The sequence below is a fragment of the Nerophis ophidion genome, linkage group LG18, assembly GCF_033978795.1.
Source record: "Nerophis ophidion isolate RoL-2023_Sa linkage group LG18, RoL_Noph_v1.0, whole genome shotgun sequence".
In the NCBI taxonomy this organism is placed as follows: Eukaryota; Metazoa; Chordata; class Actinopteri; order Syngnathiformes; family Syngnathidae; genus Nerophis; species Nerophis ophidion.
The window spans coordinates 17793130-17820413 of NC_084628.1; the positions used below are offsets into that span (position 1 = coordinate 17793130).

Sequence of the window (27284 nt, forward strand, 5' to 3'; positions counted from 1 at the left end):
AACAAGCGCAGCATGTTTTCTTTCCTGTATAGTTTCGAGGGAACCCTACACAGTCCGAGTGGCTGACCAGAAGGCTATGCGAGGCAGCGTAGCCGTCTTCAAGTGCATTATCCCTGCTTCTGTGGAGGCCTATGTCAACGTTGTATCATGGGAGAAAGACACAATTTCGCTCAACTCAGGTAGGGCCACCATTGATTTTTCCTACAGTGCAGCAATCAGGCTTCACTACACGTCCGACACTCATTGCCATGGCACACACAATATTTGCACATCTTAAGCGGTTAATAAATGCTCATTTTCCGGCTGTAATGCAAATTACAAAACTTTACTGTAGGCCGAGCCCTTACACAACATACTGTATTTAGGGTTGTACGGTATACCAGTAATAGTATAGTACAACAATCCTAATGAATCATATTCGGTACTATACCGCATCTGAAAAGTAACGGTTCGGTAACCAACCGATAAACATTGCTGGATCTACACCTAGTATCCACTGTAATGATACAAAGTACAGTAGCGTATGTAGTTGATTCTACTGTGATCATGTCATAATTTTTTGGCATCACATCTTCTTTTGTTTTTTCTTTATTTATATTATGTTTATAAATTCAGGAATTATGTCCCTGGACACATGAGAACTTTGAATTTGACCAATGTATGATCCTGTAACGTCAGGGCAGAATAGCTCGGTGGGTAGAGCTGGCGTGCCAGCAACTTGAGGGTTCCAGGTTCGATCCCCGCTTCCGCCATCCTAGTCCCTGCCGTTGTGTCCTTGGGCAAGACACTTTACCCACTTGCTGCCAGTGCCACCCACATTAGTTTAAATGTAATTTAGATATTGGGTTTCACTATGTAAAGCGCTTTGAGTCACTAGAGAAAAGCACTATATAAATACAATTCACTTCACTTCACTTCACTTCACTTGGTATTGGATTTATACCCAAATGTGTGGTCTCATCCAATACTAATGTAGAGTATCAAACAACAGAAGAATAAGTGATTATTACATTTTACCAGAAGTGTAGATAGAAGATGTTAAAAGAGAAAGTAAGCAGATATTAACACTAAATGAACAAGTAAATTAATAATTAATTCTCTACCACTTGTCCTTAGTAATGTTGATAAAATAATTGAATGGAAAATGCGTACGTCAGCAGACTAATTAGGAGCCTTTGTTTTGTGTACCTAGTAATAAAAGACAAGTTTGACTTGTATGTTTACTATTTTATTTAAGACAAACTTGCAATAGGAAACATACGTTTATGTACCTTACCTCGATTCTCTGTTAAAATAAAGCCAATAATGCAATTTTTTGTGGTCCCCTTTAGTTAGAAAAGTACCGAAAAGTTTCAAAATAATTTTGGTACCGGTACCAAAATATTGGTATCGGGACAACACTAACTGTAGTACTATGGCTATACTATTTTTTGAGATATGAATTTTGTACAACAAAAAAGTCGCAATTTTGCAGCAAAATATTGGGGAAATTAGGAGAATAACGTCGTAATGTTACGTGAAAAAAAGTTTCAAGGTTACAAAATAAGGTTGCCATTTTACAGGAAAAAGTCAAAATGTTGTGAGAAATGTTTTTTTTATTTTACAATTGTAAAATCTGAATTTGATAAAAAAAAATTGTTATTACACAAAAAAAGATGTAATGTTACAAGATTCAAATTATATATTTTTTGGAGAAAAAGTCAAAATACCACGTAATTTTGTTCATATTTTACAAGTCAATATTATGAAGTAGCTGAATACAGAAGTATTTAATTTTAATCGAGAAAAGAGACATCCTTTTACAATAGTAAAATCCAAATTTAATGACAAAAAGTTGCTGTATCATGACAAAAAATATTTAATATTACACAAATCAAGTTGTAATTTTTTTTCCGCGAAAAAGTCATGTGCCGTCATTCTCTACAGTCCCTCCCATCCTCTCCAAATATAGGAAAATAACTTAATGTTACAAAATGAAAATCAGAAGTGTGAGCACTAGAACTGGATGTAGTATGAACAAATGGGGCTAATTATGTATTTTTATTTTTTACTTGTCTTAATCCTGTCTTTAATCCGTTTTTCACGTTTCTCAATTTTTCTTTAAAAGCCCAACCAGGGACGAGGGTTGCAAATTAGCCTGTGGCTAGAAGTCTTATGTACTTTGACATCGGTTACCTATGGATAGCAATGTTTAATTGTACCGTCCCTGTCAAATGAATAAATGAATAAAATAGAATAAAGAGGAAAGGTTACGAGAAAAAAATAGTCCTTTTAGAAGAATAATGTATAAATGTATTAACAAAAAGATGTAATATGAGAAAAAAGATGTGATGTAAAAGTTATAATTTTTTGGAGGAAAAAGTGGTATTATTTTGAGAAGAAAATGTGTATATTTTTCAACTCAATAGGAAGTATTCTATTTAATAACATTATCAGATTTAATTATTTATCCTTCCTCCAACTTTTTCTTGTAATAGTACGACGTTATTCTATTCACTTTGTCCCCCCTAAATATCGGAGAGTAACGTTGTAATGTTACATGAAATAAAGTTGCGAGGTGACGAGAATTAGGTTGTGACTTAACATAAAAAAGTTTGTCATAAAAAAATACATATTTTTGGAAGAATAAAGGTTACGGTAAATTTAATACCAAAAAAGGCGGTAAATCTTGAGAATTTTTTTTTCTTTACTTTTTATGAGTCAATATTACACAGGAACTGACTACAGAAGTATTTTATACAAACACCACATATCATTATTACTTTATCTTTCTTCAACTTATATCTCTTCATATTACGACTGTTTTATGTACAATTCCCCCGAATATATAGTACAGGCCAAAAGTTTCGACACATCATCTAATTCAATGTGTTTTCTTTATTTTCATGTCTATTTACATTGTACTGTCACTGAAGGCATCAAAACTATGAAATAACACATGTGGAGTTATGTATTTAACAACAAAAAAGTGAAATAACTTAAAACTTACACGTAAAACATGTTTTATAGTCTAGTTTCTTCAAAACTCTTTGCTCTGATTACAGCTTTGCAGACTCTTCGCATTCTCTCGAAGTGAAGTGAAGTGAATTATATTTATATAGCGATTTTCTCTAGGGACTCAAAGCGCTTTACATAGTGAAACCCAATATCTACGTTACATTTAAACCAGTGTGGGTGGCACTGGGAGCAGGTGGGTAAAGTGCCTTGCCCAAGGACACAACGGCAGTGACTAGGATGGCAGAAGCGGGAATCGAACTTGCGACCCTCAAGTTGCTGGCACGGCCACTCTATCAACCGAGCTATGCCGAGCTATGCCGCCTCGATGAGCTTCAAGAGGTAGTTTCCTGAAATGGTTTTCACTTCACAGGTGAGCTTTTTCAGGGATGATTAGTGGAATTCCTTGCTTTATAAATGGGGATGGGACCATCAGTTGTGTTGTGAATGAGGTGTGTCCAAACTTTTGGCCTGGTCTGTATTATACAATTTTGCTCTTTTGATTTTATGCATATTTTAAAGTTAAAGTACCAATGATTGTCACACACATATTAGAAGTGGCGAAATTTTTCTCTGCATTTGACCCATCACCCTTGATCACCCCCTGGGAGGTGAGGGGAGCAGTGGGCAGCAGCAGTGCCGCGCCCGGGAATCATTTATGGGGATTTAACCCCCAATTCCAACCCTTAATGCTGAGTGCCAAGCAGGGAGGTAATGGGTCCCATTTTATAGTCTTTGGTATGACTCGGCCGGGATTTGAACTCACGACCTACCGATCTCAGGGCGGACACTCTAACCACTAGGTCACTCGTAATTATGTGTTTCTCGTGTCCCTAATAAGTTAAAAACACAGTCTTTTTTTGTAGTTTCTACTCTTAAACAAAGTAGACAAACATTTGGAAGCATTTTCCCTCATTGTTGGTTTTTGTAGAAAAAAAAATCGAACAAAAATGAAGAGAAATACAGACAAAAGAAACAATTGATAGCTGAAATACCAGGGTTGATGAAATATGTCATTTTTGGAAAACAAATGCCTATGTTGGGAGAGAAAAAAAACTTTTAAAACATTTTAATTTGGTCTAAGAATGGATTTTTGAATGACGTGTAGCAAATATGCAAGGTCTACTCCAATTTTTTTTTTTTCAACATTTGGGAAAAAAGTTTGGACAGTTTTGTTTTGAAGTGTCCGGCTGTGAGTCATCTCCTCCACCATCTTGGTGTGCCAGCACTGACGCTCCTTAGTTCCAACCATGTCCTGCACCTAGCCAGGGGATGTTGATAACTGTCACACTGCATCACTGTGCGTAGAAACACACTCCACCTCATTCAATTAAGACAGAGTTAGTCACTTTTTAGCATAACAACACACACGCTTCTAATGCTAAGCTAACCAGGATGCTTATACCCTGCTGCTTTTGTTTCATAACTGTGGTGCATTTAGGGACCTGTAAGTGAGCACTTTGATGTCATTTGACTGAGGGCAAAATTCCGGGACGGTGTTTTGGTGGCATTTTAAATGTGCTTGCTCGAGCATGAAGATGTGTCCTCTGATCCATGCCGGAGACTTATTTTCTAAGGGAGCGCGCTTCAGTTGACTTGCGACGCTGCGAGCTGGCGGTTAAAAGACGTCGCCTAATGTCACAGAGATTTGGCCAATGTGCGGCACGCAGATATGATGAGGATGTGCAAATGGTGTGACTCATGCAGGGCTGCTGTTCTTTTTAGCTGTGTCGCAATAATGGAATATGACTGTTTTAATTCATGACATTATTAAAAACAGCGGCGTATTCCTGTCCCAAACTCAGTGGTTCCCCCTAGGGCTCAGAATGTTTTTTTCATGACTCCCTTTTAATTGAAATTTAATAAGTATCCTTTGTTTATGCGTCAAACTAGTTGTCGACTAGCACTCGTTCCAAATAAAGAGCTTATTCTAATTAAGGATATTACATATTATGTTTCTTTTTATCACGGTACTTTTTTGTACTGATTTTAAAAATGTACACTGTATATTGTCCTTTAAAAAATTAATTAAAAAATAAATACACATATATATATATATATATTAGGGCTGGGCAACGATTAAAAATTTTAATCGAAGTTAATCGCACTATTTCTCCGATTAATCGCGATTAACTGCATTGTATGCAAAGCCCAATAATGAATTCAAAAGTAGTGTGTAGTGCACCTTTATTGGAATATTCTCCCACATGAACAAAAGCGCCGAAACATTTGTCGTGCAAACACAATTTAAATCAGTCCTTGTTAAACAGTAGCAGTTAAATAGCATATTTTATGAAAATCAACTCAAAAAATGTAAATACAAACATTTAAGCTTATTGCCACTGCCAGGGTATTTAAGTTATCCTGTTTGTTATGGAAAATAAATATAATCTACATACAAATCTCTGAGCCACAATCATAACATCTGAACAGGCAATTTCTGAGGTAACAGCAGAAACATTTTTTTTTTATCAGGGATCTTATGTTTAAAAAACCTATATTATAGGGAGTGGGCTGTTTTAGGGAATTTTTGATCAAATTATCCGTAGTAGCAATATTAATAATGTTGTGTTTATTCTGCGTAGTGCACTTAAAATAATTATGACCATATCTAGGAATTGATATGATGGGAATTTTCCGATTGTTTGCTTGGTGCTTCGATAAACTGAATGCATATACATGGTACTATATTGTGATGTTATGAGCCAGGGAAAAAAAGAACCACCCTACCCAGCATGCAACAGGAGTGACGAGCATGCGTGGTAGCCCGGTATAGGTTGTGTCGCCATGACGGCATCTTGTATGTTGTGATATGCACGCTCTGAAAGCAAACATTAAGAACTCAGCCAACACTCCTCGTCTGCATTATTCATAAATAGACAGACAACACAAATACTCCGCTGCTTCACAGGCCGCTGGATGTAGCCGGCAAAGTATTCCCATGCTAGCTAGCTGGTCTAGCAAGCACGCGTCATTCAGTCCAAAACGGCCCGATCTATCCACATTCAGAATTGTCTGGCGGTCGTAAGTGATCCCGGAGTGACCACGCTGTAAGCTAGCCATGAAATTTGCAGAATTGTCCGGTACTTTTGCCAAATGTTCCATCTTTACCAAGAGCCCCTCCACGCTGAAGTACATCCGGGAGATGCCATCTTGTTAAGAAAAGGCGTTAACAAAATAAAAGCATGTAAACAACATACGCAAATGTGCGATAAAATAATTGTCGGTGTTAATAGATTGATGAGTTAACGCGTAATTAACGCATTAATTTACCCACCCCTAATATATATATATATATATCCATGCATCCATTTTCTACCATACATTTACAACCGCTTGTCTCGTTCGGGGTGGCGGGGGGGCGCTGGAGCCTATCTCAGCTGCATTCGAGCTGAAGGCGGGGTACACCCTGGAGCCTTTCTCAGCTGCATTCGAGCTGAAGGTGGGGTACACCCTGGATTAGTCGCCACCTCATTGCAGGGCCAACACAGATAGACAGACAACATTCACACTCACATTCACACACTAGGAACCATTTAGTGTTGCCAATCAACCTATCCCCAGGTGGATGTTTTTGGAGGTGGGAGGAAGCCGGAGTACCTGGAGGGAACCCACGCATGCATATATATATATCCATCCATCCATTTTCTGCCGCTTATTCCCGTTTGGGGTCGCGGGGGGCGCTGGCGCCTATCTCAGCTACAATCGGGCGGAAGGCGGGGTACACCTTGGACAAGTCGCCACCTCATCGCAGGGCCAACACAGATAGACAGACAACATTCCCACTCACATTCACACACTAGGAACCATTTAGTGTTGCCAATCAACCTATCCCCAGGTGCATGTTTTTGGAGGTGGGAGGAAGCCGGAGTACCAGGAGGGAACCCACGCATGCATATATATATATATATATAAAAAATCTGTGAATGTCATATTTTTGTTTTTAAGTCTGGTGTGTCGTGGGAGATTATGTAATTTCACCGATGTGGGGTAAAAGTATTTTTTGCAAACCAGTAATTATAGTCAGCAAATTGTTGAGTGTTGGTGCCGTCTAGAGCTCCGCAGCGTAACCGTGTTATACTCTTCCATACCAGTCGGTGGCAGCAGGTAGCTAATTGCTTTGTAGATGTCAGGAACACGTCTTGTGAGACGACGAGGGTTTGTCATCATATCTAATGCTTAAACAGAAAATAAACAAAAGGTGAGTGCCCAAAAGAAAATGCATTGAAGATTAGGGAATGCTATGCAGAACGAAACAAAAACCTACCTGGCTACTAAGTAAACAAAAAGAGAATGCTGGACGAGAGCGAAGACTTACTGTGGAGCAAAGACATCGGAACATTACATGACAATCAACAATGTTCCCACAAAGAAGGATAGCAACAACTTAAATACATTTTATTGCTAAAACAAAGCAAATGCGGGCAGTAGCGCTTAAGGAAGACATGAAACTGCTACAGGAAAACAAATGGTAAATGGTTAATGGTTGTACTTGTATAGCGCTTTTCTACCTCTTTTTAAGGAGCCCAAAGCGCTTTGACAATATTTACACATTCACCTATTCCCACACACGTTCACACACTGATGGCGGGAACTGCCATGCAAGGCGCTAACCAGCACCCATCAGGAGCAAGGGTGAAGTGTCTTGCTCAAGTACACAACGGACGTGACTAGGATGGTAGAAGGTGGGGATTGAACCAGTAACCCTCAGATTGCTGGCACAGCTACTCTCCCAACTTCGCCACGTCGTCCAACAAAACAGGAAAAGCCACCAAAACAAGAGCGCAAGACCAGAACTAAAACACTACACACAGGAAAACAGCAAAAACTCCAAGTAAGTCATGGTGTATTGTGACAGGTCGTGATAGTACACTTGCTTTGAGACAAGAGCTATACTGATACATGGTTGGTTATGGTTTGAAGTCGTATCCAACAATTGTAACGACTTTTTACCGTCAACTGAGTTTTGTTTTTAATTATTTCTGCTGGTGGTGTGCCTCCGCATTTTTTCAACGCAAAAAATGTGCTTTGGCTCAAAAAAGGTTGAAAAACACTGTCTTATGCATACATATACAGAGAATCAACCTAAAACATTACATATTCTCATGACACTATCCGAACACTGCGACAGAATGTGTCACAACCTTGTTATTTTACATATTTGCGTTTACTTTAAAGGGAAAAAAATGTCAATATTTGACTGTATTGTTTTAGCTGATGTGGCAGTTTGTATGAAGCCGAGTTGAATGATGAATGTTATTGTGCCACCATATTGGATGTGCCCGCATTTTCCCCTGCAAGTATTGCGGCGGGCGAGCGCTGTCAAAAGCATGAGCACACGGTCAAAATCACTGCTGCTCCCTGATAAATATTTGATGGGGGATTCTGATGCATGAGCAGATCCACCTCACACTGTTATGGAGAGGCTTTGTTTTCTCCGAGGGTGAAGGGCGGGTTGGGGTGGGGGATACCGACAGAGGTGTAGTTTGACCCAGCCTAGTTTTCCAACTCCTTTCTTTTTATTTCAATTTTTCATGAAAGAAGACCAGGTTTCAGTAGACATGAAATAAAGCTATCTCACAGCCACGCTGAATTATTCACCTCAGGTTTTTCTTACTGTTGTTTGGAAAAGTAACATAAGGCGTGCATCTCTTGCATTAGTTGGTAAGAGATGAGCATGCTGGAATGGACACAAAGTGACCAGGATTGGCGCTAGCTTCTCAGATTGTTTGTGCTTGTTGTTGAGAGTTATGCTTCTGATTGCATATGTCAACATATCATTTGTGTATACCAGGGGTGTCCTTTTTGCCTTGGGGGCCGCATTGGGCTAAATAAATTTGCTTGGGGGCCAAAAGTCAACTGCATCTAAAGTAATTATGTATGTGTGTGTATATATAAGTGTATATGTATGTATGTATGTATGTATGAATGCATGTATGTGTATATATATATATATATATATATATATATATATGTATATATATGTATGTATGTATGTATGTACAGTATGTGTGTGTGTGTGTATTTATGTACATGTGATGGTATGGGGGTGCATTAGTGTCCAAGGCATGGGTAACTTACACATCTGTGAAGGCACCATTAATGCTGAAATGTACATACAGGTTTTGGAACAACATATGCTGCCATCTAAGCGCCGTCTTTTTCATGGACACGCCTGCTTATTTCAGCAAGACAATGCCAAGCCAAATTCAGCACGTGTTAAACCAGTGTGGCTTCGTAAAAAAATAGTGCGGGTACTTTCCTGGCCCGCCTGCAGTCCAGACCTGTCTCCCATCGAAAATGTGTGGCGCATTATGAAGCGTAAAATACGACAGCGGAGACCCTGGACTCTTGAACGACTGAAGCTCTACATAAAACAAGAATGGGAAAGAATTCTACTGTCAAAGCTTCAACAATTAGTTTCCTCAGTTCCCAAATGTTTATTGAGTGTTGTTAAAAGAAAAGGTGATGCAACACAGTGGTGAACATGCCCTTCCCCAACTACTTTGGCACGTGTTGCAGCCATGAAATTCTAAGTGAATTATTATTTGCAACAAAAAATAAAGTTTATGAGTTTGAACATCAAATATCTTGTCTTTGTAGTGCACTCAATTTAATATGGGTTGAAAAGGATTTGCAAATAATTGTATTCCGTTTATATTTACATCCAACACAATTTCCCAACTCATATGGAAACGGGGTTTGTGTGTGTATATATATATATATATATATATATATATATATATATATAAAGATACATAGGTGTACATATTAATAGAGTGGATATATCCATCCATCCAATTTCTACCACTTATCCCTTTTGGGGTCCCGGGGTGTGCTGGACCCTATCTCAGCTACATTCGGGCGGAAGGCGGGGTAGACCCTAGACAAATCGCTTCCTCATCGCAGGTCCAACACAGATAGACAGACAACATTCACATTCACATTCACTCACTAGGGCCAATTTAGTGTTGCCAATCAACCTATCCTCAGGTGCATGTCTTTGGAGGTTGTAGGAAGCCGCTCCGGACTTTTTTTTCATTTTTTTTGGAATATCCACAAATTGTGTTGTACTGTGTTATGTGTGACCATATCTGTTAACATTTTGTGTTGGTTCGAATTTTTTTTTTGTTGCACCATGACTAGGGAAGGTTGTTTGCATTGTGTCGTAAGTAAATGCTGCGCTTGGTGACATTCACAGCTTGTTAAGTTGGCATTGATGTGAACTACTGATGTTGTCCACAAAATGGCATTGATGCAGTAGCTTTAGACTGACGTTTAAAAAATCATTGTAATCTCCTGGAACCACATTCCTTATTAAACTTATGATGTCTCGCGTGCCAAATTGAAGACGCAAGCGGGCTGCACGTCGCCCGCGGGCCGTAGTTTGTATGCTACTGGTGTAAACAGTTGATATTTTTCCTACATTGCAATGAGCAGGCTTCACTACACATCTTAAATTGATACGTTATTGTATGTGATATACGACATCTATTAAGTTGGACAAGTGCCGGGTTACAGTGTAGATGGAAAAAGTGACACTTATTGGAGCCACACATTCTGTCGTAGCATTAAAGATACAGACTTTTGACGTTAGCATCTGCTTCATAAAATGCCTTTGTGTATTCAGTTGATATGTACACATGTATTGCATTGCATTCAGTAGCCAAGATAAACATTTTGGATGACTTAGTCTAACGTTCCTCTAATTAGGCTTCACTACACGTCTTGAAATGTTACGTTTTCAATGATATATGGCTTTCGTTATTTTGGACCAGTGCAGAGTTGGAGTGTATGTGTAAATAGTAGGGATTTTTTTTTAAGCCAATACAGATAACTTCTCAAGATACTGTAATTCAATGATTTTCAAAGTGGCACGCGGACCCTATCTAGCGTTACGCCAAAGAATCACTTAATTAAATATTCAAACACAGTGTTACTGTTCAAACTGTCTGTAATGTTACAGTGGTCTTAAATTAAAGCTCTGCCTTGTTTTTAATGAATGTTTAGGCCTATTAGTCTGTATTTCAATGTTTGTCATTATGGTGATACTTAGAGAGCCAAGGTTTCTTTGAGGTGGTACTTGATTAAAAAAAATTCAAACTTATTTATATTTATATTGTTGCGATCTGTTGCTCGGATCTTCACATATTTGTTTTTTCATTTTCAGTCTGACCCGTTTATTTCCTGTTTTTGTCCATCACTATGGTTACACATCAGTTCACCTGCTGCTCACGCCCCGCACACCTGCTACAGATAATCACCGTCACTTTATAAGCCGTCCTCTTTTGTTTGTTCAGCCTGGGTTCATGATTTGCTTTTCACGCAACAAGTTACGCCTGCACTCTATATCGTATGTATATTCTCGCTAAGCTTTTCACGCTAGCCATTCGTTGTTCATTCCAGTTCTCATGCTGAAGTTTTTGTTTTACAGTTTTAAGTGCCTACGTGCCAGTTTATTTGTCATTGTTGTATATCCTATCTTTTATGCTAGCGTCCTTTGTTTGTTTTATTCTACTAGCTCTAGCATTTTTGTTATATAGCTCTTTTTGTTATTTAAATAAATTTTGTATATCTTACCTTTGCTGTGTTCATTTGACGCATCCTCGAGGGAATCGAACCCGACATCACAATGCCGAACAGGCGTAACATATATTTTTTTTTTAAGTTGGACTATCTGAATCTCGCCTCATTGGAATGTTTTTTTTTGTTTAAAGGATTGGTTAATGGAGCAATTTTTTTCTGGTTTATTGGCGTGACGTCATAATTACTAATATTGTCCCTGTAACTATTGGTCGTACAACTCTCATGCAACCATAATAAAAAGTATACAGATGTGCTCCTTCTTGGAGACATACAACCACGGAAATGTAAACCAGCTGGTTCGGCCCTCTGCCTTTATCCCATTCCGCACGGGGACGCAAACCCTGGTCATCAACATGAGAGGCAAGTGTGCTGACCACCAAGCTAAAAGCTGGCTGGCCCCCCAGCTAATTAGCATTAAAGCAACACACACAAATCAACGTATTCCCAGCAGTACGGCTTACTAAAAGCACTTTGGCTGTCTAAACGTCGGCATTAAGGCTAGATTTTGGATCTGTAATTGTGGCAACGTTAAATATTATTCAAGATTGTTGTAAAATAGTCCAAAATGGAAGCTTGAAGAGCAACTAACTAGAATGTGCAGAAAAGGCTTTCAAAAATGACTAGATAACCGCTGATTCTAAATTGGGTGTAAAATAGATGCTTAATTACAGACAAGACCCTGTCCTAATTAATCAGCTGTGATTGAAAAGTTAATTATAATATGAATTACCTCTCAGAATAAGAACTGCTTAGTACTCATTCAAAGCAACATGTCCCCCCGCTACATGGCTACTCCATCGAGGCAGAACGTCGCCGCCACCAACATACCATTAACCCGTCATGAATTTTAAAGCAGGCTCTCACAGTACAACCTTTCATATGCCCTGCCACTATTGTCCGCTCGCCGCGTTTGATAAACAATCGACAGAGCTAATAGAGACATGAAAGGCAGCCGTGGACCAATGAGCTGGGCTGTGTTCTTCTCTGTTCAATACGCAGGAGACATGTTTTGAAGTCATGCGGTGTTGTTGTGTACGGCGTCTGTGATTTTGGGTGTTTAGTGGCTGTTGTGTTTTTCCATATACCAACAGTACTCTCCCGTCATTGTCACGCATAACGTCCACCTGTGCAATATCTAAAGTCCAAAAAAAGGGATTTTTAGCCTCTGTTTGTACCTTTATACATTTAGGTTCCATGAGAAAACAAGCATCACAAGTAAATATTAAACAAAACGAGACAATACATATCAAATAAACAGTAAACCACAGTCAGCTAATAAGATATAGTTTTATAATTCAAAATGTATGTATACTGTCACGATCTGGCCTTGGGTGTTGTTGGTCTGGACCACGGGATGCAGAGACTAAACAAAAAATGTATTGACGTAATCAAAAATACTGCAGCAGGGAAGTGCACAGGAAGCATGACACATTGAGGCTGAGAGCAAAAATCACAAAGATCCAACCCAATCCAGAAGATGGGGCTAGCTCGCATAAGAAGCAGCCTGACTGGCAACCAGGCAGCCAGCACGCAGATTAAATAAGTAGAAACAAAATTAAGAGCGCTGGACAGGAAATAACACAAAAAAATCTAATTTCCAGGCTCTAGAGCGCATGCACAACATTTTAGAATAAATAAATATTTTGACATGATTTAGCCACAGCATATCATAAACCGCAGATATAATGTATACTGGTACAAAATGTTTTGTAAATCTTTATTTACATACATGTTTCTTTTCAAACCATGCCTGTCATACGGCAGTAAAACGTCTGATCAAACAAAACGGAAGTCATCGTCATGGACCCACTAGCTGCGGAAGCTAGCTCCAATTAGCTAAACAGACTCAATAACTCCATGGTGACGTTTTGGTAAATTTGTGAAACTGAAACACTATAAAAACAATGACTCTCCCTCTAGTTGAGTTTGAAAGTCCTATAATATAGTCCATTAAAACATTATTTATTTAAAGAAAATGTTGTGAAATCCTTTATATTAAATGTTAATGCAGGCAATAATGTATACAATAAAGTTCAAAAACACTTTTGTCAGTAATTAAAATACATGTTCTTTATTTCCCACTGCTGACTGGATGGACAATACATTGTAAACAAACACACAAAGGCTTTGCTCCTACTCAATTTTCTGCACATTTTCCATGCTGCAATTTTTCTTTCCTTTGTCCTTAACTCCTCTTCATCTTCCTCCGCCGGCCTTCACCATCGCCATCGCCCTCCTCTCCTTCGCATCTCATTGCATAACCTCCTTGGCAAAGCGCCCCAGTCAATTTCCTCCTGTGTGGAAAATGCTGTTTACTTATTTGCTTCATGCAAATGTGCCTCCGTCCAATACTCGGGGTATGTGTGTAAAAGAGAAAAAGGAAAAAAGAACAGCAACATCTCCACAGTTCTATTCGAGTCGGCAGCTTCCCAACTGTGCGTTGTAGCTTTTAAGCCATGAAAGTGCTCGGGCAGCCTAATAAAACTGTTGGCTGGCTAATATAGTCGCGGTTTTAGCTACACTTAGCAGCAGGGATTTTATGGATGCTTGCAAATACTGTAAAGGTGGTCCGATGGGAAAAGATCACGGCTCCTTGGGATTTATCATGCCGGCGATGTGCTTCCGCCGCCGCCTCCATTTTTCACTGAGATTGACAGCGAGGGCCCTGAGCGGCAGGCAGACACGGGGGCTGTAAATCCAACACGCCCAAAGTCAGGCCAACCTTGAAAGGAGGCCATAGTGAGAGGAGGGAACAAGAAGGTAGAAGAAGGCTGGGTGGGCAGGTGGATGCTGTGTCATCTTTGAAAAAATTATGTGGGAAAAGTGCGATACTGACTCGGATATAAGACGATCCTGGTTTTTCACGACAAAATTAATCGACTGATGGATGGAAATTGAAAATGATTGACATGAGGAAAAGCTATGACTCGCTCGGGGAGAATTCATTTAGCACCAAGTGTTGGTTTTTGCTTGTTTGAATTTTTTCAGTTCAGTTCAGTTTCAGTTTATTTCAAACATGCATCCAATGCAATGTAATTCATCACACATTTCCAGTTGTTTCATTACAGCACGTCTGAAAAGGAGTAGGAAGAAGCTGAGCTTCTGTAATCCTACCCCTTTTCATACCATAGAAAATTGATCCTATTTCCTTGTTTTCTGTAACAATCAACAAATAAATAATAAAAAAAATAATATACCATCTTAAGTAAACAAATATTAAATACATAAATAATCTTTGTTTCAATAATTTAAAAAAAACACTTCAACAAAAAAAGTCCTTCTTTGTACTTTGTAAACACTTTAAGTTTGAAGAGTTTCTTGAAGTGGATTGCATTAGTACATTGTTTGATTTCTTTGGTTAATCCATTACATAAATGATTTCCACATACAAATATGCCAAAGGTTTGAAGTGTTGTACAAGCATACAAATATTTTGAATGTTTTCTATAAATCTAGAGTGATTCAGTGTTTTTAAAAATCTACAGTACAGTAAAACTGATATTCAAAGATCCTCCATAGTACGGGAATGGTTTGCTACTTTGGGAATCAATTGCAAAAGGACTGTTTTAAAGACCTTTGTATTACTTAAGTGGTTTGCTGTTTTTAAAAACCTACTGAAAACTGCTTCTCAAAGATCCTCTGTAAATCAAGAGTGATTTTGTGTTTTTGGAAATCTACAGGACAGTAAAAATGTGACTTAAAGATTCTCTATAGTACGGGAATGGCTTGATATTTTTAGGAATCAACTACGACCACGAACAGGACAAGCGGTAGAAATTAATGGATGGAACTGCAAAAACACTACTTAACTATCATTTAAATTACTTAAGTGATTTGCTGTTTTAAGGAACCTCCTGTAAAACTGCTAGTCAAAGATCCTTTATACGTCAAGAGTGATTTAGTGTTTTTAGGAATCTACATTACAGTAAAAATTATATTCAAAGATCCTCCACAGTAAGGGAATGGTTTGCTACTTTGGGAATCAATTGAAAAAATACTATTTTAAGGACCTTTTGTATTATTTAAGTGGTTTGCTGTTTTTAAAAATCTACTGCAAAAATGCTAGTCAAAGATCCTCTATAAATCAAGAGTGATTCAGTGATTTTAGAAATCTACAGGACAGTAAAAATGTGACTTACAGATTCTCTATAGTACGGGAATGGCTTGCTATCTTTAGGAATCAGCTGCAAAATAACTATTTAAAGATATTTTATGTTACTTAAGTGGTTTGCTGTTTTAAGGAACCTACTGCAAAACTGCTAGTCAAAGATCCTTCATATGTCAAGAGTCATTGAATATTTTTAGGAATCTACAGTGGAGTAAAAATGCTATTCAAGATCCTCCATAGTACGGGAATGGTTTGCTACTTTGGGAATTATTTGCAAAAAGGCTATTTTAAAGACCTTTATATTACTTAAGTGGTTTGCTGTTTTTTTAAAAATGTACTGCAAAACTGCTTGTCAAAGATCCTTTATAAATCAAGAGTGGTTTTGTGTTTTTAGAAAAATCTACAGGGCAGTAGAAATCTGACTTAAAAGTCTTCTATAGTATGGGAATGGTTTGCTATTTTTAGGAATCAACTACAAAAACTCTACCCAAAGATCCTTTATATTACTTAAGTGGTTCGCTGTTTTAAGGAACCTACTGCAAAACTGCTAGTCAATGATCCTCCATAATACGGCAACTGTTTGCTACTTTTAGGAATCAATTGCAAAAAGACTACTTAAAGACCTTCGTATTACTTAAGCGGTTTGCTGTTTTTTAAAATCTACTACAAAACTGTTAATCAAAGATCATTCATACGTCCAGAGTGATTTAGTGTTTTTAGGAATATACAGTGCAGTAAAAATGCTATTTAAAAATCCTCCATAGTATGTGAATGGTTTGCCGCTTTAAGAAATCAATTGCAAAAAGCCTACTTAAAGACCTTTGTATTACTTAAGCGGTTTGCTGTTTTTAAAAATCTACTGCAAAACTGCTACTCAAGGATCCTTCATACGTCCAGAGTGATTTAGTATTTTAGGAATATATATAGTACAGTAAAAATTCTATTCAAAGATCATCCATAGTACAGGAATGGTTTGGTACTTTTAGGAATCAATTGCAAAAAGACTACTTAAAGACATTTCTATTACTTAAGTGGTTTGCTGTTTTTAAAAATTTTTTGCAAAAATGCCTGTCAAAGATCCTCTATGCTCTGCGGTTTCTTTATTTACCGTGTCTGTCTGAAATTGTTTTTATAATAAAATAAATAAAAATAAAAACAGAGATGAAAATGAAAAAAAAATAAAAATAAAAATAAAAAGGCTGTTCTGTTTACAAAAAGCTCCCCTTGAACATAGAAGCAGTTAAAGAAAAGCTGATCCTTCACTGTCTGTTTGTCCCTTCCTGCTAGAACATATGTCAAATAGCATTATTTGTCTGTAAACAGAACTGTGTACTGTATATACAGTAGCCTATATGGGAAACCTCATCCTTTGGTTGGTTCTTTGGTGGTTGCAGGCGCTCCGCTGAAAGAAAGAGCAAAGAAAAAAAAATCAATATTTGTGTGCATTAATTACGCTGCTGCCACAGAGAATTATGGCAACATGAGCTGAAGGATGCATTTTGCGCATTTGCAACATATGAGTGCTGTGTGTGAAGGGGAGTTTAGGGAATTGAACGAGGGTGAGACACGATCCTTTTAGTGAAAAGCCTTTTTCTTCTTCACATATCGAAGAATGAACCCTGTACCGTTTTATTTTGTAAAGCTGACTCCAGAAAGAAAACTTTGCTTTGATTGGTATTTTCATGAATAGTAATGGCATCGATCGCTTTTCTCCTGCATTTCTCCGCCTTCGCAGCCTTGCCCTGCATGCAGGTGTGAACATATTGGGAAGAAAGAGGGAGAATTCCTTTGGCTTTCCGTTTGAAGTTTCCCTTTTAGGCATGGTGAAGGTTTGAGGACATGATACATATTTGATAAGGATCGATATTTAGAAGGGTTTCTGAGACAGCCATGGAGGGGAATCGATCCGCGGCTGCAATTCCCAAAAGCATCTTAAAGCAAAGGTCGTCGTTCCTCCGTGCTCTTACTTGGTAGTTTGTGCCAAACTTGTTTGAAACCCCACTTTTGCTTTTACTTTTCTTTAAGACATAAAATGTAATCAACAATAATAGTGCTTTTTAGTGCGCTTTTTTAAAAATACTAGACTTGCAAAAGAGACAACCGCTAACATTAGCTGCAAGGTTTCATTGCAAAGCCAGCTGGATGCTTTCATTTTCAAAGGTACAGTTTGTCCATATTTTAACATCTCACTTTGAATTATTAGTAAAGCATGTTTACACTTTCAATATTATGTCATTTTTTTCTAATAACAATTTTAAATCACTCATCTAAGTGTAATTTTGACAAGCTCTTTAGGGAACACACAGTTTAGATTTTGTTTGTTTTGTTCTGTATTTAAAACACTTCGTTGTGGTCTACATAACATGCAATGGTGGTTGTTTGATCAAAATGTTGCATAGATTATGTTCTACCGACCGTTTTTAGGCTGCTTGCTGTCTCTTCAGGATGCATGGTCTTACATACAGTACAGGCCAAAAGTTTGGACACACCTTCTCATTCAGTTTGTTTTCTTTATTTCCATGACTATTTACTGGACATTGTAGATTGTCACTGAAGGCATCAAAACTATGAATAAACACATGTGGAGTTGTATACTTAACAAAAAAAGGTGAAATATCTAAAAACATGTTTTATATTCTATTTTCTCCAAAGTAGCCACCCTTTGGTCTAATTCCTGCTTTGCACACTCTTGCCATTCTCTTGATGAGCTTCCAGAAGTTGTCACCTGAAATGGTTTTCACTTTACAGGTCTCATAGTTTTGATGCGTTCAGGGACAATCTACAACAGGACTGGGCAATTATTTTGACTCGGGGGCCACATTTAGAGAACAAAAATGTGTCTGGGGGCCGGTATATCTATTTTTAGGGACCCTACTACCAAACCTCACAATGTCTGATTGATTTCTAAAAACGTTATGACAAACCGCCTTAAAAATCGTAATGGAAATAAAAAAAATTCTATGAAGGATAACACATTGAATATTGACAAAATATGAACGTCACGGCCCCTTTCGATGGACACATTTTACAATCAAGTGAAACCCCACAAAAATGCAACAACAGTGGAATATGAACACAAAAGGTACAAAATAAACCCAACTACAATCTGATATATCTGATATATCACTAAGCTTTAGAACTTTGTTGTGAAAATCTCCTTCCGTGTCTGTGGAAACGCTTCCCGCCCACACTGCTTGTGACATAAATGACCATAGTAACTAATTAGATGACCATAGTTACTCACTAGATTACCATAGTAACTAATTAGATGACCAAAGTAACTAATTAGAGGACCATAGTAACTGGTATATCATCCATAGGCGCATATTCCAACAATTGAAAGACTAAGTATAGTTGAAGATTTACGGTCATTAGAAAACAGGACTGCACATCATAATGGCAACTACACTTTCCATCTTTAAGATCTAAAAAAAATATTTGGGAATGTCCGGCGGGCCAGATTGAAAAGCTTAAGGGGCCGCATGTGTCCCCCGGGCCTTAATTTGCCCAGGTCTGATCTACAATGTAAATAGTCATGAAAATAAAGAAAACACATTGAAATGAGAAGGTGTGTCCACACTTTTGGCCTGTACTGTACGTGCCTCCACTTTGACTGCGTCTTCTCCCGGCCACCTTTGTTGTAGTTTTTAGTGCTCGTCAAAGGTCCTCTTTAAATCAAGAGTGATTCAGTGTTTTTAGAAATCTACAGTACAGTAAAAATGATATTCAAACATCCTCCATAGTACAGGAATGGTTTGCTACTTTGGGAATCAATTGCAAAAAGACTATTTTAAAGACTTTGTATTACTTAAGTGGTTTGCTGTTTTTTTGCTGTGTGTCTGTTGCTTTTGATTGATTGATTGAAACTTTTATTAGTAGATTGCACAGTGCAGTACATATTCCGTACAATTGACCACTAAATGGTAACACCCGAATAAGTTTTTCAACTTGTTTAAGTCGGGGTCCACGTTAATCAATTTGCTTTAATGCTAATGAGCTGTGTTTGCGCTATAAAAAACATGTCAATAGGGCGGGAAAAAAACACACAAAAGGCACACACACTGAACCGCTGAGACTTAACGAGGAAGGTAGAACGCGAGTGGAAGGCTCCGCCTTCGCTACAATGATACGCCCTGCGTTTTGCCTGGCAGGGATGAAAAAAAGACTGAATGGAGCGTTCCTACACAGAGACATGGTTCGCTCACGGAGGCATATGTGACTCGATCTAAAAGTTGATAAATTGAGGGGTTCGTAAATCGAGGTTCCACTGTATCAGAAATAGAACAATCTTTATTGGCCACAAGGAACTTGACTTAGATAACTCTGGTCTTTTTGTTCAATGTAAGTAATAAATATCATTGATCAACTAAAAATATAAACGGAAAAGCCTACTTAAAGGAGCCATATTTAATAATTTCATGTCAAGTCATAATTAAATGGCCCTGATATGTCAAAAGGCATTAATAAATCATGTTCTTTTCGAATACCTTTATAACTGATAACAGTAGTTCAGCCGGGACATGCTCATTTCAATATTAGATTTAAAGCCCCGAAATCTTGCTATTGTTTTCATTTCAATGCCCCGCCCTCTACCGTTTGACCAATTACAAAAGTCCATGAGTGTTTCACATCCAGGTTGCCAGTTACGCACCGCCCTCTTCATCTAGCTACTGTCACTGGTAAAGATACTCAACATGTCAGACCTAAGTAAATCTAAAAGACGTTGTTACGGTTCTCAACTTATTCATGACAAAGCCAGGAACAAAACGAGGATTTGTATCAGGGATGCCTTTGAAAGATGTAGACGATTGAAGGTAGAGAAAAGTTCTTTCATCTGACGCCAAACTTGCTAATTTCCTCCTTGATAGGAAGTCATGCATTTACGTTTTCTTATTTTTTGTAATAAATGGAAATAGACATTTGGTATGTAAACGATATTGTCCAATACAGTCTGTAACCTTGTCTAACAAACCTAGTATGTTCGTGCAACAAATGCTTAGTGGGATGGTGCTCAGCTCCTAGTGTAATGCTTAGCATCCTAGCCTGGTCATTGACACATTGACATATAGGCTAACGGGGGAAATATATGCCCGTTAGCCTGTATGTCCATGTGTATTCCAACTGACAGGGCAAAATATATTTTCCACAAATACTGTAAAACCTATGGGGAAATGGGTTCCAACATTAGCATAGCTGTCATCATGGCAATGTGAAACGTATGGTGACAGCCAAATCACATTATAAAATAATTCCTCATTTGTGTAGCCTATAGGCATACCTTGGTAAAATGTCTCCTCTTTAGTTTTGGGTGTACATTAGGCTGCTAATCATGCTGTACTTACTGTATTTTCAACAGTATAACCATTGCTAGCGTTGAATGTAGTTTGTTTTAGTCTTTGTTTCCTGATAGTACTGACAATAACTAGTCTACTTTCTGTGCAATATGTGTTTGTTAGATATTTGTTATTGACAAAATGATTGTCTAGTCAGCTTTTATGGTCCCTGCAGCTCAACCCCTAGTAAGAGGCAGTGGAAGTTTGAAGTTCCTTAGAGTAGCCCAGTCGATTGAGCTGGATTTGGCTGCGTATCTGGCAACCTCAGGCAGGGAGAGACGTAGGGGACTACAGATTTTTGACCGTGATTGCAGTACCATTTCTGGCCACAAAAGGATGATGACAGGAACATTAGTTAGTACATTCACAGTAGAGCTGGGCGATAAATTGATATACTCTATACATCGCGGGTTTGTCTCTGTGCGATTTAGAAAATGACTATATTGTGATATTCGAGTATACATTTTCACGCAGTTGCTTTTAGCTGCGGGCATTACACTACAGGCTCTTCCCCCTCATTCCTGTCTCTCCTTCTCACAGAGACGTAAACCAAGCGCACCTTCTTACATGCGTCACGTGTGCAACGTCACACGGAGCAGAGAGGTAGTGACATGGTAACGTTAGCTCTGATGCTAACGCTGAGGTGCTAACGCTGATGTGCAGGTGGTCATACGAGAGAGAAAAGGTGCGAGTCTGGTAACAAATAGAGGAATAATTACGGGATCCATCGTCCGGCGGTGGTTTGGCTTCAAGCGGAAATATGTTCAAAATTTTGGCGGCAAAAGCGTTGCTATAAAAAGTAGCAGCACTGCTAATGTAGCAGCATTTGAAAAGTCACCCGCTAGAAAATGAAGAGTGCTTGAAACTCTACATCAACATCTCCGGCCGGTGCCACACCAACAAAATGCCGAAGGAACCATTCCACATCAACACCGTATGAAAAAAACAAGTCAAAAACTGAAGGAAATAATGTCCGCAGGAACCTATTAAGCAAGTCATTTTTATTTGACAGTTATTGAAATATCTTGTGTGACATCATGCACAAAAGTGCACCTTATTTGTTTTTTAACTTTTGTTGTGGCATTCTGTACAAAACATACACTTTAATTTAGTGTTGTTTTGATATGTCATATTGGTGACATCATTCACAAAAGTGCACTTACAGCTTGCTTTAAAATGTCTCTGACAATCTTGCACTTTCTGTTTTGGAAATGACATGAATGTTTGTGCCACTGCTTAATAATGTTTTGGTAAATTGACTTAATTGTGATTTACCTCTCTGCATAAAAGCTTAAAATGAGCATATATTAATGCAGTATGAACAAGAATGTTTTATTGTAGACTCATAGAATCATCATACTGGTGTGATTATATGTATCAAGTGTTCATTCAAGGCTAAGGCAAAATGTCGAGATATACATCGTATATCTTGACATGGCCTAAAATATTGTGATATTAATAAAAGGCCATATCGCCGAGCCCTAATTTACAGTGACAGACTAGTTCCAGGGTTGTTTCACAGCAACAGGTCTGACCGAGTGACTGTCTGGGGCAGGAGTTTGAACAGTTTGAGACCGGGGTGAGAGGGGTCTGCAGTGACGCTACCTGCTCGTTTCCTGGCCCTGGACCGGTATAGGATGATATATATCATGTACACTGTAATTCTGCACTTTTCCAACGTAATAGACGCCATAGTTCATATACAGCAAGGTAACATTAAGGAGTAGGACAGAAGGACATAAACGTTAGCAGCACAAAGCTACATGCTAATAACGTCAAAATAATGCTAAATTAGCCTATTTGTTTACAAACAAAATATCAAACTTACGGCTTACATGTCTTTAGCCGACTGATGGATAGTTGTCAAAGCTTTACTTTAAGATGTGTAGCAAAGCCTGCTTTTAAAATTTATTTTTTATAATTTTTGGTTTTTACAAAGTTGTTCTCAGTTAAACGAGGATTTTCCTTGGTGATGTCTTGAAAGCTACCGTTTGAGTGCCTATTCTCACATTTTTCTCAGGTCGAGTGCTCATAAACAGACTACATCATTAAAAGGTTAATTTTGCAAGATGGGGAGGGAACCTTTGAGGATGTTAAAATGTCACTTAAAACTCAATCAACGGTTACGGTGTACCGCTGGAACGGATCATATTGAAAATGGTTGTACAAATTGTTTAGAGACCAACTGGAGCAGACATGCGGTGTTTGGTCTCGGGCGGTTCCACTTCCTAATACCAACGGCGACGTCCGACTGTGTCTTAATCACACGTGCACATAAAACAATAGCGCCGTCTGTTTAGCGGCGGCGGCGGTGGGGATTGAACAACAGGCGGCATTCTGGCGCGCTCGGCTGTGATTACCAGCTGATACTCCATACGGATAGACAAATTCAACAAGCAGGCTCTCTTCCATCAGTGTTTACTCATAAACAGTAGCAATATGGCAGCCATTAGGCTGTTTAGGCAGGAGATGATGAGGGTGCTGATGGCTGCACGCTTTGGGAGACTGAGCAGCCTCTCATCTTTAATAGGCAATTTGGCTTTCTCTGATGGGGATGCCCATTTGGTTTTTTTCTCCTTACTTGGACTGATGACAGAATTTGAAATGAGCCCTGGTTAGTTTTTTTTCCCCAGACAAACCCTGTAATGATTGTATCTGCTGTGGGGATGTGATGATGATTTTACACTACAGCATTATAAGAAATAATCTATTCCAGACGCCCCGTTATCAACTCAAAACCTGTGTTATAGGGAATAATTGTAGTTGAACATGCAAAAACATTTGACATCCCTTTACCTTTATTGAAGACTCTTCTTGGCAAAGATGGCGATGAGCAGAGTGCTGGCACTCGCAACTTTATTTGGCCCCATAATGGATTATTTTGCAGTTGTGCTAATTTTTTAAAAGAAGTATAAAGGTTGAATCACCAATGTTGGTTGGTTAACGTGTTTTTTCCAACATGTGTACAGTTTCAAAATGCAGTGATGGGCAAGGTACTTGGAACATGTAGTAAGGCAGGGGTGTCAAACTCATTTTAGATCGGGGGCCACATGGAGAAAAATCTACTCCCAAGTGGGCCGGATTGGTAAAATCACAGCACAATAACTTAGAAACATAGACAACTTCAGATTGTTTTAAAATAGAAAAAGCACATTCTGGAAATGTACCAATCATAATGTTGTTCAGGCTTTTTTACACTTTCATGTTGCGGTTAATTGTATTCTATCGTTATTTGTCGTTATTTATACTTTCTGAATAAATTATGTGATGATGTGTAAATTGGTGTAAATTTTCAAACTATCAAGATAAAAAAAATAATATCAAAATATAATTACAGGATGTTATTTATGTAGTTTGCTCATTTTCCTTAACTGGTGCACTAACATCATATGGTTTATATATTTTTTTACATATGTAGCATAATCTGCAAAGATACAAAGAATTTCTACTGCGACATCTAGTGGTCACATTTAGAATAGCAGCTTCTTTTTATTCAAAAATTTCGGCTCATTTTTATTCATGGCAAACTCATCCCGCGGGCCGGAGAGCTGGACTCGCTGTCCATTTTCTTTCTTTGTAGTTTGTTAGTTTGATGTAAGCTACGTTGCTACATTGGTCTAAAAATAGCTAAGCTACAAGAATCGTTACTCGTTCAAAAAGTGGTGAAGCTTTCGCCAAGCTACTGGAGTTAAACTGCGTTGCTTTGCTACATGTAGCCTGCTACTGCCCCTTACTGTCAATATGGTACTTCACATATTTTCCATATTTAATTTTTTCATTACAACATGTCTTTTACCTACAAGGAGTAGGTAGAAGAAACATTTTTTAACTCCTACACTTTTTTCGGTTAAAAGAAATGTCCACATGTAGTATTTTCCCTTCGTGTTATCAATTCGTACACAATTTGCATGATTAATTTCTAAATATAACAGTTGTCTTGGTAAATAGCCAAGTCAGTTATGATTTACATAATGAAATGATAAATATCTTATTTTCTATAAATTCAAAGTGTTTATCATGAGTCTTCTTTCTTGTACTTTGTAAACACTTGTAGTTGAAACAGTTTCCAAAACTGGATCGTATTAGTACATTGTTTGACTTCTTTGCTAAATCCATTTCATAATTTAACTTTAAAAATGTTCGACGAAAGCCAAATCATACAAAAACTGGGGAAAAAACCTGAGCAACCATTGTATTTTATTGAAATATTTGTAGTTTGATGCCCTTTCTAGGTTGCGATCACACTTGTTTTGGTACGGTCTGGTCAAGTTTGCACGCCATCTATGCAACAGCAGTGTGTATGGGGTTATATTTGTGCCCTAATTTTTAGGTCACAAAGGCTTCTGGTGCAGTTTGGACCGAAGACATGGATCATTGTTAAAAATGCCGCAAAAAGCATGCATTAATTACAAATACAGAGTGTAAAACAACATGTGTTGAAAGACACTGCCCTGCCCGTTAATAGCACATTCTACAAGCTTGTCATGAAATGACAATTAACCAACATATTCAGTAGAGGTACCCCGATCAGGTATTGATATCGGCAAAAAAACAACAATTGGATTATCGACTTGCATCTGAAATCGCCGATACTCGCAGTCCTGCAGCGTGTTTACTTGTGCAAAGCTGAGCAGCCTGTTAATGTCTAAAAGTCCTCCAATAAACACGCAAGTTTGTATTTCTTCTATTTTAGTAAAGTCATTTAAAAAAGGTGAACATAGTAGGCTACCAGGAGATAGCAGCTACACAACAGCTAAGCACCCAATAGCACACAAGCTAGACTAGACCTGTCCTTGATTGAACAATATTGCAGTCAAAAAGAGAACATTTGTCAATATAAACAAGTATCAAATCATTATAGTTATATATTACTTACACGTACAAAGTCTCTGAGGCAGAAGCATACTTGAAATTATCTACTAACAAACGTGTCCACATCATTCAATTTACTGCGTAATCTGCCTAATTTAATGAACTATTGTCAGTCAATCAATCCCTCAATCAATCAGTTTATTTATATAGCCCTTAATCACAAGTGTCTCAGAGGGCTGCACAAGCCACAACGACATTCAGATCCGATTGTGACCACTAAGTGTTTGCTAAAAAACAATTACCACTCAACTTCAACTTAAAGACAACGTAAGTCCATTCAAAAAGGTTAATAATACATAGGTTAGTGTTTTTCTTTCCTACTATTCTTCTCTGTTTAACTAATTTTACTTGATTAAACCTTTTCAAACACACTGTATTACAAAATAATATGTGTGTGTGATTTGTGCCGACATCGTATCGGCTTAATATCGGTATCGGCCAATACTCAAGCCTCCAAAATGGATACAAAGTTGGGCACGTCCCTAGTATTTTTGGAATATTCGCACATACTGTATGTTGCAAAGGCGTCCAATAAAGTGTGTATATGTTCTTTATAGTCCTTCGTTACTGTGACAAAAGTCCATCTATCCATCCATCTTCTTCCACTTATCCGAGGTCGGGTCGCGGGGGCAGCAGCCTAAGCAGGGAAGCCCAGACTTCCGTCTCCCCAGCCACTTCGTCCAGCTCTTCCCGGGGGATCCCGAGGCGTTCCCAGGCCAGCCGGGAGACATAGTCTTCCCAACGTGTCCTGGGTCTTCCCCGTGGCCTCCTACCGGTTGGACGTGCCCTAAACACCTCCCTAGGGAGGCGTTTGGGTGACATCTTGACCAGATGCCCGAACCACCTCATTTGGCTCCTCTCGATGTGGAGGAGCAGCGGCTTTACTTTGAGTTCCTCCCGGATGGCAGAGCTTCTCATCCTATCTCTAAGGGAGAGCCCCGCCACACGGCAGAGGAAACTCATTTTGGCCGCTTGTACCCGTGATCTTATCCTTTCGGTCATGACCCAAAGCTCATGACCATAGGTGAGGATGGTAACGTAGATCGACCGGTAAATTGAGAGCTTTGCCAGTGTGAATATTAGGCCAAAGTGTACAACAAGTATCGTTTTTACAATATTTGGTCAGTACCAGAGTACAGTAGTGGTGTGAACTCAGCCTTAGAAAAGCATGTCCAGCCAGCCTGACTGAGTCTATGGATTCCTGCAGAGCAACGCTGGCGAAAATGCACTGGAGTGCTGCCAGAATTAGCCTGGCCCGAGGCCAAAGCACAGATTAGTAATCGGCATGGTGTGGGCTAATTACAGGCGGAACAAGCAATTAATTTCTGTTTATAAACTCTCCTGGACGTGGGATTTGGATGGCTGCTCTGTTTGGTGACAGGTGGTAAGGT

General features: G+C 38.5%; 1 protein-coding gene across 6 annotated transcripts in view; it reads left to right on the forward strand.

Annotated features, from left to right (window-relative positions):
• dscamb (Down syndrome cell adhesion molecule b) overlaps positions 1 to 27284 on the forward strand; it is a 307420-nt gene that overhangs the window by 44077 nt on the left and 236059 nt on the right. For all 6 annotated transcript variants that reach the window (XM_061877415.1, XM_061877414.1, XM_061877411.1 and 3 more), the window contains one exon: positions 33 to 179. In XM_061877415.1, coding sequence (XP_061733399.1) covers positions 33 to 179 — 147 coding nt within the window. The remainder of the gene's footprint in view (positions 1 to 32; positions 180 to 27284) is intronic.